The 15637-nt window shown below is 34.0% G+C and overlaps 1 protein-coding gene and 1 long non-coding RNA gene across 6 annotated transcripts in view; one reads left to right on the plus strand and one right to left on the minus strand.

Annotated features, from left to right (window-relative positions):
- The window catches only part of LOC119074789 (keratin-associated protein 21-1-like), a 65271-nt gene that overhangs the window by 45952 nt on the left and 3682 nt on the right, over positions 1-15637 (minus strand). For 2 of the 4 annotated variants that reach the window (XM_037181071.1, XM_037181069.1), the window contains one exon: positions 9429-9631. The exons of the other annotated variants lie outside the window; for them this stretch is intronic. In XM_037181071.1, coding sequence (XP_037036966.1) covers positions 9491-9631 — 141 coding nt within the window. In that variant the 3' untranslated portion in view covers positions 9429-9490. Of the gene's footprint in view, positions 1-9428; positions 9632-15637 lie in introns of those variants that run through there. 4 annotated transcript variants of the gene reach the window in all.
- Positions 7088-12234, plus strand: LOC119074793. Of its 2 annotated transcripts, none has more exons than XR_005087250.1 (2): positions 7088-7296; positions 7623-7920. It is a non-coding gene; the product is annotated as an uncharacterized LOC119074793 (long non-coding RNA). The 2 variants fall into 2 exon arrangements; XR_005087251.1 differs by lacking the exon at positions 7623-7920 and adding an exon at positions 12050-12234 and having other exon boundaries at positions 7164-7296.

Raw genomic sequence — 15637 nt, forward strand, 5'->3', positions numbered from 1 at the left:
AAGGAAGGCCATTTAAAAATTTATTAAATATCGATCAATTACACCAAACAATTTAAAATAAAATTACATAAAACTATCGGCTAAACAAAGTTAAAACGCCGACAGTGAAAAGTTCCGGCCAAACAGACAAAAAACCGAGAAATTAAAGAAACGGCTACTGAAAAATTAACGGCCACAAATAATTGTAATAAAATCAAATAATCGGCAACAGCATATTAAACGGCCGCACAAGATTAATTTTTTAATAAAATCACATAAAGTGCAACCATCATCAGTAAACGAATTGCGACGAACAAAAGAAAGTCGCCACACATACTATACACAGTACGAGAACAGTCTTTGCCAGCATAACATTTTTCTGTGGATCGACGGTCATTAACGTAAGTTCATCTGGCCAAGGGTTCCCTAATTTGGTGAAGAGGAACAACGAAGTCAGCAACTAATTCAACAATTTTATTAAAATCAACCGTACATTGGAATCTATTAAATTCATAATTAAACGGTCGTAGAGTTGACCTCGTCATCATGAGCAAATTGATCAACGTTCTGTGTTTGAATATCTGGAAATGAATAGAAAATATTAAAATGCAAAGATTATTGGAGATACATGAACAGAATATCAAAGATTTGGAGGAATTCTACGAGGAATTGAAGGTCGATGAAATTACAAAGATACTTCTCGATAGAAAACTCAAGGTCGTCACGACTTTATGGGACAAAATTTACGATGCTAATACAACGATGATGGAGTCAACAGATTTTAGTTTTCAAATCAAACATGAAGAAACTGTATCGGAAAAGTATGACGTAGCTTTCAGTATTTTCGATGCTTCGTTGTGCTGACATATTCATACTTCGACCTTCTGGAAGCACAAAGTTCCAATCAATCAATTCAAATAAGCGAGGTAGTGAGGGTCATCGAACAACAAAAAGAAAATGTAATGGCACTGTTCTGGCAAACTCGCCAGAATTCAACAAGCAGCAGCATCAATTAGCGAAAGTCTACCGCACCTACAATCGGACGAAACCCTTACGTCGTATTTGAATCAATCAACCGTTAGCAGCAAGCAGAATCGAAGATTTTCCATTTAAAGGCGTTGCGTTTAATTCAACGTATTTCAAATTTGGTCCGAACGTGACAATTTTTTTTCGAAATCATAGAATGGGCGTTACCGTTTGGAAATTATTGGAAAATTGTTCAACAAATCCTTGATGAGTTGGTGGCCAATCAAAAGAAATTCGGTTGTAGAGCTGATGAACGTACTTGGGGTCGGGAAGACCAACACCAAATTATTGGATTAAACTCCATCCGGCAACAATAATTATATCGACAACAATAGCTACGTTATAAGGACAATTAGGTCATATCGGATCAACCAAAAACCAATAAATACAATCCAGTCAGCCATTCAACAACAAAAAGAAAAACAAACTCACTGACCGTATCATCACAAAAATTCCGGAGCGTTTCATGAAGTCATACAAATTTTCGAGTCACATCCATATCATGGTCATCCGATACAGTTTGATGACCGAATCGTTTGAAACAACCCACGAACATGGTTGTTCCAGTACCCATGTTTGGGGTCGCTATTAGTCCCTAACTTGGCCCACTTGCAAACCTAGGATTAAGTAAAAGGAAGTTGACAAATGTAGATAAAATATCAACAAACACTTAGCTTTGATCGAGTTTCAGTTAAATTTTTGTGTTGGTTCATCGCTTTAATAAACAACTGAATCATCCAACGTTGCAGTATTGGTGTCGAATTACAGGACTTGGCCGTTGGTTTACTCCACCGAACGCTTCCTTCCTTTATCACCAAACGATTCCCATCAACTAGTGCTCCATTTATGAAATAAATATTCGTCACACACTAGTCAAGCAAAAACCAAACTCATCACTTCAAATGGGTTCTCGCTGAGAATTTCATTTTTCTGGTCGATCTGGTTATGGTTTATCCAACAAGGTCCTTTAAATTTCAATCCGTTTAGGACAAATTTATCGAGCACAATTTTAGTTGAATCAAAGAGAACGCGGCGTCAAAACAAGTGTTTCGAGTGGAAACTGGTCAACCGATGTCCTTTGTTATGATTATGAATACGAATGTCAATCACCACCTCACAGCTGATCAATTGGCTTAGTTCAATGACCTGTATGCGATATCAACAGCTGAGCAAACGAAACAATCGTGGGAAACAATTCAATTTTGTATAATATCTTGCTTTTCTTTTCCTCACTGAAGGGTTCAGGCCATTCTCCGGGTCAATAACGTTAATAGCGCCACCGGTTAGGAATTATTATAAGTAAAACTCTTTGTCATCGTATATGCCTACGGGCGATGATATTTGTTAGCAATCATACGGGATTGAATTCCCACAAATAAATAAGTTGGAATCATTTTCAAACAAAATTTCTGAAATAACTATTATATCAACTGGGGAATTTAAAAAGTTACGAATTTCTTCTCAAACAATCTCTGGAAAATTCAGAGATTCTGTACACGGATGAATTCGACTTTTCTCACTGAACTACATTGCTAGTACAGGCAGGTTCCGTTCAACAGAAAATGTTACAGAAAATGTTCCTCGAGAACCTTGTAAGAATTAGCCCCGGCGAAAGCCAATTTCTGTTTTGTCATTTTCCTTTTACAAAACATGAAATACATTATTTGTCTTCGAGCCAACTTAATTCTCCTTATACATAATGGAAAATATAAATCTAACTTCCGTTAGCTCATTCCTACAGCGGACGATTTTTCTACAATTTGACTAAAAAAAAGTTTCATTCTGTTCCCTAAACACAATTTTTGCCCTAAACTGAATGTTAACTCTCGATTTAACGAGCATTTTTGTCTACAAATCCGAAAAGTCTCTGAAATGTACGCATAAAAATTCACCCGCATGCCGCATAGAACAAATCAACAAAGACGACAATAATCGTCGTCGCTTTGCATGCATAATTTGTGCATAGAAAAAAAGACAGGCAATCTTGATATGTGCTGCAAGCAAGTGAGAAAGGTAGACTTTGTGGATCATCCGGGTAATCTCTAAAATTACAATGTTTCGTACTACATAACTACAATTCAATTTTCGAAGGACGCTTTTTTCTGAAAATAGTAAAACTCGCTGAATTTTAACTAAACAATTTTCTCGCAGGGAATGTACCGTCTATAAACAGCCCAGCTCACAAAACCATTTTGGTGTTTATTGTTATGCTACCAACTTTCTTGTAAGACAAATTGCTTGTTCCTGTTATGTCTTATTTTTCTATGCATAAAAAATGCATATGAATCGACGGCATATTTTTGTGATCGGCAACTTTGTGAAATCAAAAAGAAAATGTACGCGTACGAGATAACTTCAGATATAATACCATTTGATTTCGATGGGAGAGACAATAGTCATTTTCTCACCTCCGGTGAACCTCCGGATGCCTTGTGAAAAATTATGTGTCGACCTCGGGGAAAAAGTAGGAAATTTCATTTTCTCGGGTGAAAAATTCGCTACGCTCTGGCCACAAAGAAAACACAGTCGAAATGAAATTTCCATTTTTTTTCCTTGGTTAACAAATAACTATTATATCAAATGGGGAATTTTAAATGTTTCCAACTACAAATTCCTTCTCAAAAAAATATAAAAAGGTGTGTGGGCTGTGATGGCTGCCTCCCTCTAGGTATAATTACTCGTAGATAATTCGACTAAAAATAAGTTCCCTAAACAGAATTTTTGCCCTAAAGTGACTCTCGATTTAACGAGCATTTTTGTCTACAAATCCGAAAGTCTCTGAAATGTACGCATAAAAATTCACCCGCATGCCGCATGAAATAAAGAACAAATCAACAAAAACCTTGTAAAAATAAGCCTCCGCGGAGACCAATTTCAGTTTAGTCATTTTCCTCTTACATTCGGGCGAACTTAATTTTCCTTATACGTAATGGAAAATATAAAATAAGCTTCCGCGAGCTTATCCCTACAGAAATTATATTGGACGATTTTGCTTTAATTTGACTAAATATTAGTTTCATTCATTCTAAATATTTCTTAAACAGACTTTTTGCCCTAAACTGAATTTTAACTATCGATTAATTAGCATTTTTGCCTGCAAATCTTCGAAAGATTACTTGCATTTAATCTTTCGAAAATAATCTGTCGATGGATTAGATCGAAATCTTCAAAGGGATTTCAATTTTATTATTTTGAAATTAAAAAATTTTTTCCAACATTTATTTGAAATATTGAGTCAGATTTAATTGTTTTATTTATTCTGAAATTGGAAATATTTGTTTAGTTGAAATTAAATGTTTTTTTTTTTACTTAATTTGATCAGGATTTGAACTCGTTCACCTCGGTACCTCCGTATCTCCAGTCCTGTACTTTACCACTGAGCTATTGGGTTCGTAATCTTAGCAAGATTTATTTTCGCACCGTTGTTACGGAGATTTTACTCTTTCAAAGATTAAAAAATTAATCTTCTGAACGAAAAATTTGTACCAACTGAGGTAACCATCATAGTAGACGAGTTCAAATCCTAATCGAAGGCAACATTTTTTTTCATTTTACCAATTATTTAATAAACTATTATCATACTTCATAAATCTGTATGAGCAACGATAAGGAAGTTGAGCCTGGCAAAACTATTGAAAAGTACCATAAGCGTATGGAAAATATTATAATAACGATATTTTTCACCCATATTTAATTGTACCATTGATTAAGAAGTATAACAGACCAGTTTGCATGGAAGAATTATTTACTTTTTCACCGATTTTCTTTACTCGAAAATCAATATCCTTTAAGAAAAGCAAAAAAAAAAAATCTGAAACATTTGGATGCTGTGGTTTTTACTTTTGCATCGCTAACAGATGACTAAAAATTACACATGGCAGTAGCTTCTAATCATAAACTCTAGATACCAGGACAATGAACTTTTAACAAAAACAAAACATTTTCGTGGCAAAATCTTCACTTCTAATTGCTACTATCAATTTTAGACATTTTAAACCGAAACTCAATCTATCGAAAGATTTAATTTTTGTAATCTTTGAAAAAAGATTGAAACGAAATCTTTCGAAATATTTAAAATATTCGTAATCTTTCCGTAGATTAAACATTAAATCCGAATTTTTTCTCTGTGTATTCAATTAATAAAATGATTCAAATAAACAATTGAATTGCTAAAAAGTATTTCACCGAATGTTCCTTTTTAAATGTATTTGCGGTATTCAATTTACTTGTCTTTTTTTATATGCACAAAAAATGCACACAAATCGACGACATGTGTGCTGAAACGAAAGAAATGGTCGTCTATTTGCGCTAAATGAATTTTACTAAACAATTCGACGTTATATCATTTTATTGACATTGAAACTATAAAAAAAATATTTTTCATTTCAATCCAAATTTTAATTGTCTAGAATGCTCACAAAACGATTTTGGTGTTTATAGTTGTGCGACCAACTTTTATGTAACACAAATATTACGTTGTATGTTACTGTCTTCTTTTGCCACGCATAAAAAATGCATAAAATCGACGACAAATTAATTTGTCAACTTTTATTTTGTTTACGAGATCTCAAAAATGTCCCCCGAAGTAATCCATGTAATTCGAAGTAATTCTATTTGCATTCAATGCAACATTTCAAAATGTATCTTATGGTTGTAATTTTAACATTAAAAAAAAACTCGAAAATGTAAAAGGAAAAACTGACAAAGTTGCCGATCACAAAATATGTCGACGATCTATATGCATTTTTTATGCATAGCAAAAGAAGACAAGTACAAACACCGTAAGATTTGTCTTACAGGAAAGTTGGTATGTACAATACACGGAAAATAATTTGTTATCTCGTATCACGATGAGTAAAAGTACCTAGATTGGAAGCTACTATTTTTTATATAGTTTCAATGTCAATAAGATGATAATAACGTCGAATTGTTTAGTAAAATTCATTTAACGCAAATAAATGACAATTTCTTTCGCTTGAGTACACAAATTTGGAAAAAGAATGGGACATTTCTCTTCCATAATGTAAATGTAACACATAAACAATTGATTTTGCTTTGTTTAAATTACATGCACATCACTGATGTTGATTTATTATAAAGATAAACATATTTGTATAAAATGATAAACATTTGGTGTGATAAAAAAGTATTTCACCGAATGTTCGTTTTTAAATGCATTTGCGGCATTCGATATAGTTTCTTTTTTTGCTGGGATTGGGTTTTTGCTACTGGGAGAGAGAACGTACTAAAACGTAAAAAGCTGTCAAAAGATGTGACAGAAGGATTAGCTAAATATACTGAAATCAAACATTTTAGAGAATTACTCACTGTAATGTGCAAAATTTGCAAACTTTTTACAGCTCTGTTGTACAAATCTTTGTTTGAATCTCGGTGCACAGTACATTATTAGACCCACGATGTGTATTATGTCGACATACTCATAGCTATTTTGCTAACTAGTTAGTAAATGGGGTTGTTTTGCCCATCATGCTCCATTTAAATAACCACTTAAATTTGAATCACACACTACAACCGACAACGCTATTAACAGTAAATTAATGATAATAATGGGATATCTTATAAAATAGCAAGGTTTACATTGCACAGGTCCCCTTCCACTTATAAACTTCAATTTTTTGTAAATTATATTTTTGTCATATGGCGTTGAATATGTGAAAATACACAATTTGTGGTGCTGTATCAGTAGAACCATAGCAGCTGCAAGCATAAGCAAGGAAATGTGAAATATAAATTCATTTATTTATCTATTGATTTTACACATACAAAATTTAGTCAAAATCGAATCCATTCAGAACCTGTTATTTTAAAAAACCATTCCTACAGTCCACACTTCGAATTACTCTCCCCAAGACGTTCAGCTTTATTGGATTCACCCCTTTTCAAAAACGAAAATTACCAATACATCAATAGCGTTTAATACGAAACCATTGGAGAGTTTATTTAATCTGCTAACTCGTAGAATTTAATTCTTGTTCGACCAACCATTCGTTATAGGAGTCGCCTTCATTTTTACACCTAATAAAAAAGAATTCTTTTTCTAGAAAAATATATTTGATTGTCAAGTTACGTATCGAATGAAAAAATTACCATACATGATGGATAATGTAAATAATCAGAATTAAATTTTTATTTTTATTTCTTGTTTGAACAAATGACGCTACACTCAAAGCCAAGTTAAGTATAAAAGGAAAATTTTGACACGAAAAAGTATCATTCAGTAAGATGAAACTCCACGCAATATTATTGGTCGTGCTTGGTATTTTCGTACACGTAAGTCATTTTCTATTTATTTTCTCAACTCAGCGACAAAAGGTAAAACTTTTGTTACATTTCTTTGTTGAGAAAAGCGTTGCATGTGACTCTGTGCTAATACTTTTGCAACGTGTTGCATAGAACGTTTTATGCAATTGTGTTGCGAAATCACTTTTCCATAATTTCGTTGGCATTTTGATGATCATTACTAATGACAAACAGTTATAATTGAAATGCTCTTGTCACTAGTGATAAAAAGTGCATTCATCAATCAGTGGCATAAATAACTATTTATTGCCAGAAAAATTCACCTGAGAATAAAACGATTATTGATATCTCTCCAGGGAAGTATTCAGCAAAACTTCGGTCAGGGCTTTGATAGCTTTGATAGTTTACGAATTGGAGGTGGCTGCAATTCCGATGCTGACATATTATTTCAACTTTACAAAATTTTGTTTTTCGTAACGTCGCAGGCACCAACTACAACAACAACAACGACGACAACAACTCCATATTATTATTATTATCCAGTCCCATAATCATCATCTCTATAACGTGCTTGCCACAGAATTTAAATGATTTTCTTTATAGAATTTTGTTGGCTCTGTATGAACTAAATAAACTTTGTGAAACTAAAAATTTGATTATTGTATATTCACGGCAGAGTAAAATAAACCAGGGAGGAGCGGTTCATTTTCGAAACGTCAAATAAGGGACCTAATACACTGTATGAAAATGAACTCAAATGAACACTGACATAAATTGAAAAATTTTGTTCGCAAAAAATATTGGGCTACTAGATTATTCAGGTCCCTTGTCAAATCAGCGTCCTGCCTGGTTAACTTTACTCTGTCGTGGTACTCTGTCTTACGTCCTTGCTTGTATGTTTTTTCGTTTGGCAAGTGTGAGCTTTGCGGAACGAGCTGACGGCGAGTGGAGTAATCACACTACAAAGCAAACCGTAGCGTAGGTACAAGACTTCAAAATAAATTACAGCACAAGAATAATCGATCGGTTTGGATTGGACTTTGTGAAATAAGATTTAGACAACCCGAATTTTATTGACATCTGAGTAATTCATCGTATCACATCCATCATTCATCGTAATGATAATTAAGTGGACTTCTAACTGCTCCTACTCGGAAAATACATGTTAGCATAGCATCAGATGCTATGATGTTAGTTTTTCCCATTTTCTTGTAAATAAATAAGTTTTACCGTTAAAAATTCTGATAACCTTTGCTCGCACATCTCCAAACCGAAAGTTAAAAACTGCTTTTAAAAACGCTGATTTTTAACAAAACTGTGTGGATTATTATCGAACTAACGCGACGCAACACTAAATCTATGTATGAACTATGACGGCGAGCGATTACTTGTAAAGCTAGAATTCTATGATTTACTTGAGAAATATCCCACTCACTTCGCTTGATTCATAACTTCACATCTAGTGACAAAAGAACCTATTATCGCGCCTGGTTGCCAAATAACTATTATGCAAACATAAGGTTTAATTTCATCATTTATCAACATACATTTCCATTTTTATCAATAAATTTACTTGATTCAGTCGCAGTGACAAGAAGTAAGCACACAGTGGAAAAAGATCCTTTTCCCCTAATCATCACCTTTCCATGCATCCATTTAATGTCTTTTATATGCATTAGGCATAAATCTCGGAATTTTTCTCGTAATTTACGCCCTCAGCATGAAAAGTTGTATATGCATGTGTTGCGGGCGGTTTATTTTAGGCACTTCGTTCGGGTCACAACAACTCGCGAAACTACCTAAAATATACCGTCCACAACAGATACGTAATATAATACAATCTTCCCACACGCGACACCAAAACTTTTCTCACCGACAAACAGCGACTACAGCCATTCTAATAGAGTCACACAAGTACATGATTACTCCGAACGTATTGTTGAAGCGTACATAATGTACTAAGCAATGCCTACTATTGATTTCATTCAACGCCGTCTCTTTACATCACATTGTAATGTCCAAATGATGCATTTAAAAGTTCAACTTTCATTTTTGTTTTTTGTAGATCAACTGTTCAGATCCTTGATTAACACGAACATATTTTTCTCAGAAAGATGAAACTTCGTATTAAGCTTTGAAGGAAAAGAGCTAAAATGACTACGTACTTTTACTGCCAACAAATTTATTAAACTCATTTCACAAAAGCCGAAACTTTTCCTTATTTTTACTTGGCTGGTGCTGCTGTCGTTGTAGTAGTTGTGGTTGTGGTCGTAGTTGTCGTAGTAGTTAAGTGAAACAAAATTTTGTAAAGTGTAATTAGAATTTCAGGGTTGGTACTGCTGCCACATCCACCACCACCCTGTATGTTGCCGAAACCACTACTTCCTTGGCAGTAATTCTGTCCGAAGCACTGTTGTAGGCTTCCCTATATCATAAAGCACGTATGAGATAAGGCGTTTCTAAGAAGGTTTTTTTCTTGTTAAAAGTCTTACTTGTACGCAAAAGCAGAGCACAGCTAGAATAACGATAAACTTCATTTTGCTGAATGATATTTTTTCACAAAATGGTTTTCCTTATATACAATTTCCATTGATGAATAATAAATTATTGCGCAGCAAAGCGTCAGTTGTATAAACAAAACGAAAACTTATATAAATTTGGTGATTCAGGTTGTTGTCGGGTATCCAATTTTTTAAAGAAAGTTTTGAGATATTTTAAAAAACCACCTACCGAAATCGAACCCATTTCGTCCTGGATGTATATTTATAGCGTTTAAAACGTCTTCTCATTTCATAATTAAAATTACTATTCATAATGATCAGTGTAACTTTAGCTAGCCACCATTAGTTGCTGGTAGCAGGTCTATCTGGATGTAGGTGGGTTCGTTGAAAAGCTGAGGTCAAGTAATTTCAGGACATGCCTAGTTTGATAAACATCTACAAATATATGTCAGAAAAAATGGCAGCGTTTGTGATCGTGTTCCAGATCCTTAGCCTCAGATAAGCCATATTTACTCTTCATATCAGGACATTAACGTTAAGTTAAAAAAAAAAGAAAATTTAAAATAGAGAAAAACAAAAATCATCAAGGCGAAGGAAAATTAACAAAAAAAAACATAAGAAAAAAATTTAGCGAGTAACAAGCACCTGATCAGATCAAATTCCGAGTTCAAACACTTGTCGATGAATGCAACGGTTTGGTCGCTGATACAAAAAATTACAAAAAAATCTTCGAAATTGGTTGAGAATTACTCAAGATATCTTTTCGTCAACCAAAAACAGGACAGACGATGATTCATCGTCTCCTACATGGGTATGATATAACTTGGTTGTAAAAAACGGTTTTAAATTGGGAATCAAATTTTTGTTCAGACGCGTCCCGTGGCGTGGTCTGGTTCGTAGAACGCTTGCTTTATATAGGCAAAGAGGTCCATGGTTCAAATATTTTGGGCACATCAAGCAAAAATTTAATTTTCATCTAGCCTTGCACGTTTTCCTGCTTAAAAGGGACAGCAATATATCATTCTCTTTTGGGTTTTTGTATTTTCTGGTGTAAGGCCCTGACTTCCAGTCAAGAGAATATTATCAATAATTTGGTTGGATATTTTACCAAATCTTCCAAACATCTTTTATGTCAATCTTTGTATTGAAATAAGGTGGTGAAATTTGCATAATATTCATAGAATAATTTCGTAATAAAATGTGTTTTTAATATCTATTTAAGTTTGCCAAATTTAGCTGAACATTACGAAATTAAACGCTATGCTGTGGCCTTCATTAATTCTTGTTCAAACTTTTCACCTTCAATTCAATGGAAGACATCCAGCGCTCTTACCAATTATTCTTTATTGGCAAAGTCTTCTCCATTTTGTAACAATTAAAATTGCAAAATATTTACTTTTTAAAGTACGCTATCGAATGAAAAAATTACCATACATGATGATGATGTGAATAGCCCGAATTAAATTTTTTGTTTGAACAAATGACGCCATACAAAACCCAACCCAAGTATAAAAGGAAAAGTTTGATACGAAAATGTATCATTCAGTAAAATGAAACTCCACGCAATATTATTGGTCGTGCTTGGTATTTTCGTGCACGTAAGTCATTTCCTATTTACAAAATAGTTATTCACACCACCGACTGACAAAACGTTAAACTTTCGTTGACTTTATTGAGAAAAACATTATGTGCAGCTTGACACATTGCAGAATATTGCGCACGCTGGAACTTTAAACACCCTGGAAAGTAGTATAGGAGTCGAGGGTTACCCCCAAAAATAAAATTTAAAAAATCTAAAATTTGATTTTTTATTTTTAGAAATTTATTTGGAGGTATTCCTCGACTCCTTTACTGATTTCCAGGGTGCCTAAAGTCGACAAGTCACAGTAACCGCAAAGGTTATTTGTGAAATCGAGTGCAAAATCGGCTCGAGGTGTGTGTGCCGTGCCATAATACACATCGAATAAAATAATTTGTATACCGAGGTTTATACTACTATTTACCAGTTTTCGAACATGAGTTATATAAGATGAATGCTTCTTCACTAGGAATAATATAGTTATTTCGTGTGCCTGAAAAAGTACGTTGCGTCCTTGTTTGGAGATTTTTATTTTGCCGAGAGAGTGGTTGACAATCGGACTACAATCCCTCGTGGAAAATCATTTATCACCAAGTTACATACAACGTTTTTCTAAATAAAGCCAACGAAATAATTAATTTTTGTCACTGAGTCGACAAAAATTAATTAACTGAGAATAAAATGCAAATTCATCTCTTTTCAGGGAAGTATGCAGCAAAACTTCGGCCAGGGCTGTAACTCCGATGCTGACATATTGTTTCAACTTTACAAAATTTTGTTTTTCGTAACTTCAGAGGCACCAACTACAACAACCACAACGACGACGACAACTGTTCATTATTATTATCCTGCATAATAATCCGTCGATGTAACATGTTTGCTACCGAATTCAAATGATTTTCAAAAATTTGTGGGCCCTCGTACGAATTAAATGAACTTTGTTAAATGGAAAATTTTGTTTAATTTTTCTAACTTTAGATATGCGAGATGATGAAGCGGAAATACTTTTTAATTACTCTTGTTTCACGCTCTATGAGATGTGTTCCTGTTCTAGCTATCTGTTTGTTCGCTAGTGATCACAAATTTATTGTTACCGGCTGTTCATTGTCCAACATACTTTTCAGATTGAAATCTTCTATGTACATCCCCACTATTTTCCGATCTCGACACTGTTTAAAAGTACTAATTTCAGACTGATGTCTCCCCCAGATTCCTAACCACTTAGGACTTAGAACCAGCTAGTCCTCTGTTATTAATTACGGTGCCGAGAAATAGTTTAGGCAAACACTTAGTCTACCTGCTCTATCTACAGTAAATTCGTTAATTGTTGGTTAGTTCAAACAAGCTAATAATTACACAGTTGTGTTTCTTTTAAGGAAACCTCGATTAACCTGTAGAGACGCCGCAATTTTTTTTAGTACTTCATTCTTTGCACTCTATGTACTAGTTAGATAACTTCCCTCTGGTAGTTTATCCATGAAATGTCATTACAGTGTAGTTGTTACACAATAAAATAGAGCGCTGACAATAGTAATTTTATGACAATTTATTCTTGTTCTATTAGAAATATTAAAAAAATCTGTTACATTTGAGCTTTAGCTGTGTAACAGAGTTTTTTTTTTCATAATCTCTTACATTTTGATACATTCTGTAAAACACATATTATAGTGTCCTGCCGCTTGGCGAATTGTTGTTAACTTGGTTATTATCAATGAATGGTCTGTCACAGCCCCATTGATGCTTTTGATATGAAAACGAAATCTGTTCGCAATAAAGTTTAAATTGTTTCTTCATTTGAGCAATTCCGACCACTCTAGTATTGATTCGTTGTTGTTCATTTTATGAAAACCTTCGATTTCCAAAATTTGTAAGGCCTAGCTGTTTTCGACTAGAAAAACCAGTGTAAGTCATCAAACAATTTTGAATGATCATTCTTAAGATTTACAAACAAATAAAATTTGTGAATTTTCGGGAATTTTAAGGAATTCAGGGAATATTAATTCTCTAAAATAGGCCGTGGATGGAACTTCCTACGAGAAAACGCAATAGTTCACGAAAATCGGAACAAATTCAGAGTTTTCTCGTAAAAGGCTATATCACCAGAAAGATTTATCATGTCCGGAGCGATAGCGGAGGACTTGACTCAGTCTAACTTCCAAAAAAAGAACGAAGAAAATTTTTTGAGACGCGGCAACTATATATAGGCGAGAATTTAAGTTTCTTTCCTTTGGCCTGTATCACCACAAATCCTATTCTATTCTATTCGCGCTTCAAATACGAGCAAAACGAGCTATCACTCGACTATGTAGCTTTAAAATTACCGGAGATACATCGTTTTGAAGTTGGTCATTTTGATAGAAAATGCACCAACTTAACGTTTTCCAAACAATCAAAATCTTTCAACTTACTCTGTATGTTTCTATCTGTCTATCTGTCTATCTGTCTATCTGTCTATCTGTCTATCTATCGACGGTCGATCTCGGAAACTAGTCAGCCAATCTCCATGAAATTTTGCAGGAACCTCAGGGTGGGCATAAAAATGAAAATGTGATACGCCACTACCCCAGGAAAAACCAGAATTTTGTTTTATTGGCCTCGAAGTGGTTTCTGAGTGTGGTTTTCGAGGGTCGGGAACGCGTTTTCAGCTGTAGCTCAGCTGTATTGAAACCTGCAGGGGCGTGTGACCCATCAAGGTATTCGCCACACGAATCGAACAAAAAAATAATTAGAAAAATTGGTGCAGATTTGGTTGAGCTAGAGTGGTCAGAGTGATCAAATTTTGAGCTTCTCGAGCGTAGGATGAAAGGACTAATATTTTTTGGCTTATGAGAGATAGAGATTTACTTTCTTCGGCAAAGTCTCAGAGTTTTACGAGTAGAAAAGAAGGGCATTTGCGAAAAATGTCAAAAGTTGGAAATGGGTGGGTCAATTGGGGTTTTGGAGATATTTCTTGAATGGTGGCAGATAGAGAATTACTTTCTTCGTCAAATTTTCGAATTTCGTCAAATTTTCGATTTTCGTTAAATTTCGTCAAATTTTCGATTTTCGTCAAATTTTCGATTTTCGTCAAATTTTCGATTTTCGTGAAATTTTCGAATTTCGTCAAATTTTCAAATTTCGTCAATTTTTCAAATTTCGTCAAATTTTCAAATTTCGTCAAATTTTCAAATTTCGTCAAATTTTCAAATTTCGTCAAATTTTCAATTTTCGTCAAATTTTCGATTTACGTCAAATTGTCGATTTTCATCAAATTTTCGATTTTCGTCAAATTTTCGATTTTCAACAAAAAATTCTGCGTCGCAAAGTGGCAGATGCTCACGGACAAACCTACGAGAACATTTAATCTGCCACATGCGACGCAGAATTTTTTGTTGAAAATTTTTCAGTCAAAATTCTGTTGGTTAAAATTTTTTCTGAAAAAAAAAATTGGCGAATGGTTTGGAAAACTAGATCAGCTAATTTCAATTAATTGGCTGTGAAATTCAATTTTGCGTAACGACGCTGACAGCGTCACCTCTAGCGATATCACTTGTTTTAGAAGTTATCACACATATAGACTGTAGACTGCGTCCAACTTTGCTCTGAAAGAGTTTTTGCCGGGATCATTGTTACTCAAAGCCAACATTTCTTGACACAAAACGATGGTCCCACTTTTTCCAGAAAGGAAAAGGTTAGCATAGCTTCCGTTACGCAAGTCCTATAACTAGACAAAATTTTAAAAAAATCTGCCACTTTGCGACCCAAAATTTTGTTGTTACATTTTTTCAGCTCAGAATACGTCAGATGGACTTGCGTCACTTTTGCTCTTTTGAGTGTTTTTAACTGATCAAAAATATATTATTTTTTCGTTCAGATTTAAGCTACAATACGGGTTGTGTTGATTCTTCTTAAATGGTCGAAAGTTTGTAAAAATCACTTTCATATTCTTGAAGAGAATAGAAAGGGTGCTACGAGAACCACAACTTTAACGACGGACCTGGTCTTGAGTTTCACTTTCATGCAACATTCACCTGAACCGTTAATGTTAGCTGCAACTTTAAAAAGATCGTTTACAAACTAAAACAAAATCAAATTTTTAGATAACACATCAGCTTATACCATGTTCTAATTTCCAATTTTATAAGAATAAGACTTCCAAGGTTGGCGCAATCGTCAGACTTATCAAGAAGGTGATCGAAAATAGCTTTCTCTGTAAATATTTAAACAATATAATGAAATGGTGGATGGTAAAATTTGCATAATATTTTGAAAAGAATATCGAAAACAAAAGCTCTAAAAAATATAAATTCGG

Source organism: Bradysia coprophila, unplaced genomic scaffold (genome assembly GCF_014529535.1).
Source record: "Bradysia coprophila strain Holo2 unplaced genomic scaffold, BU_Bcop_v1 contig_151, whole genome shotgun sequence".
In the NCBI taxonomy this organism is placed as follows: domain Eukaryota; kingdom Metazoa; phylum Arthropoda; class Insecta; order Diptera; family Sciaridae; genus Bradysia; species Bradysia coprophila.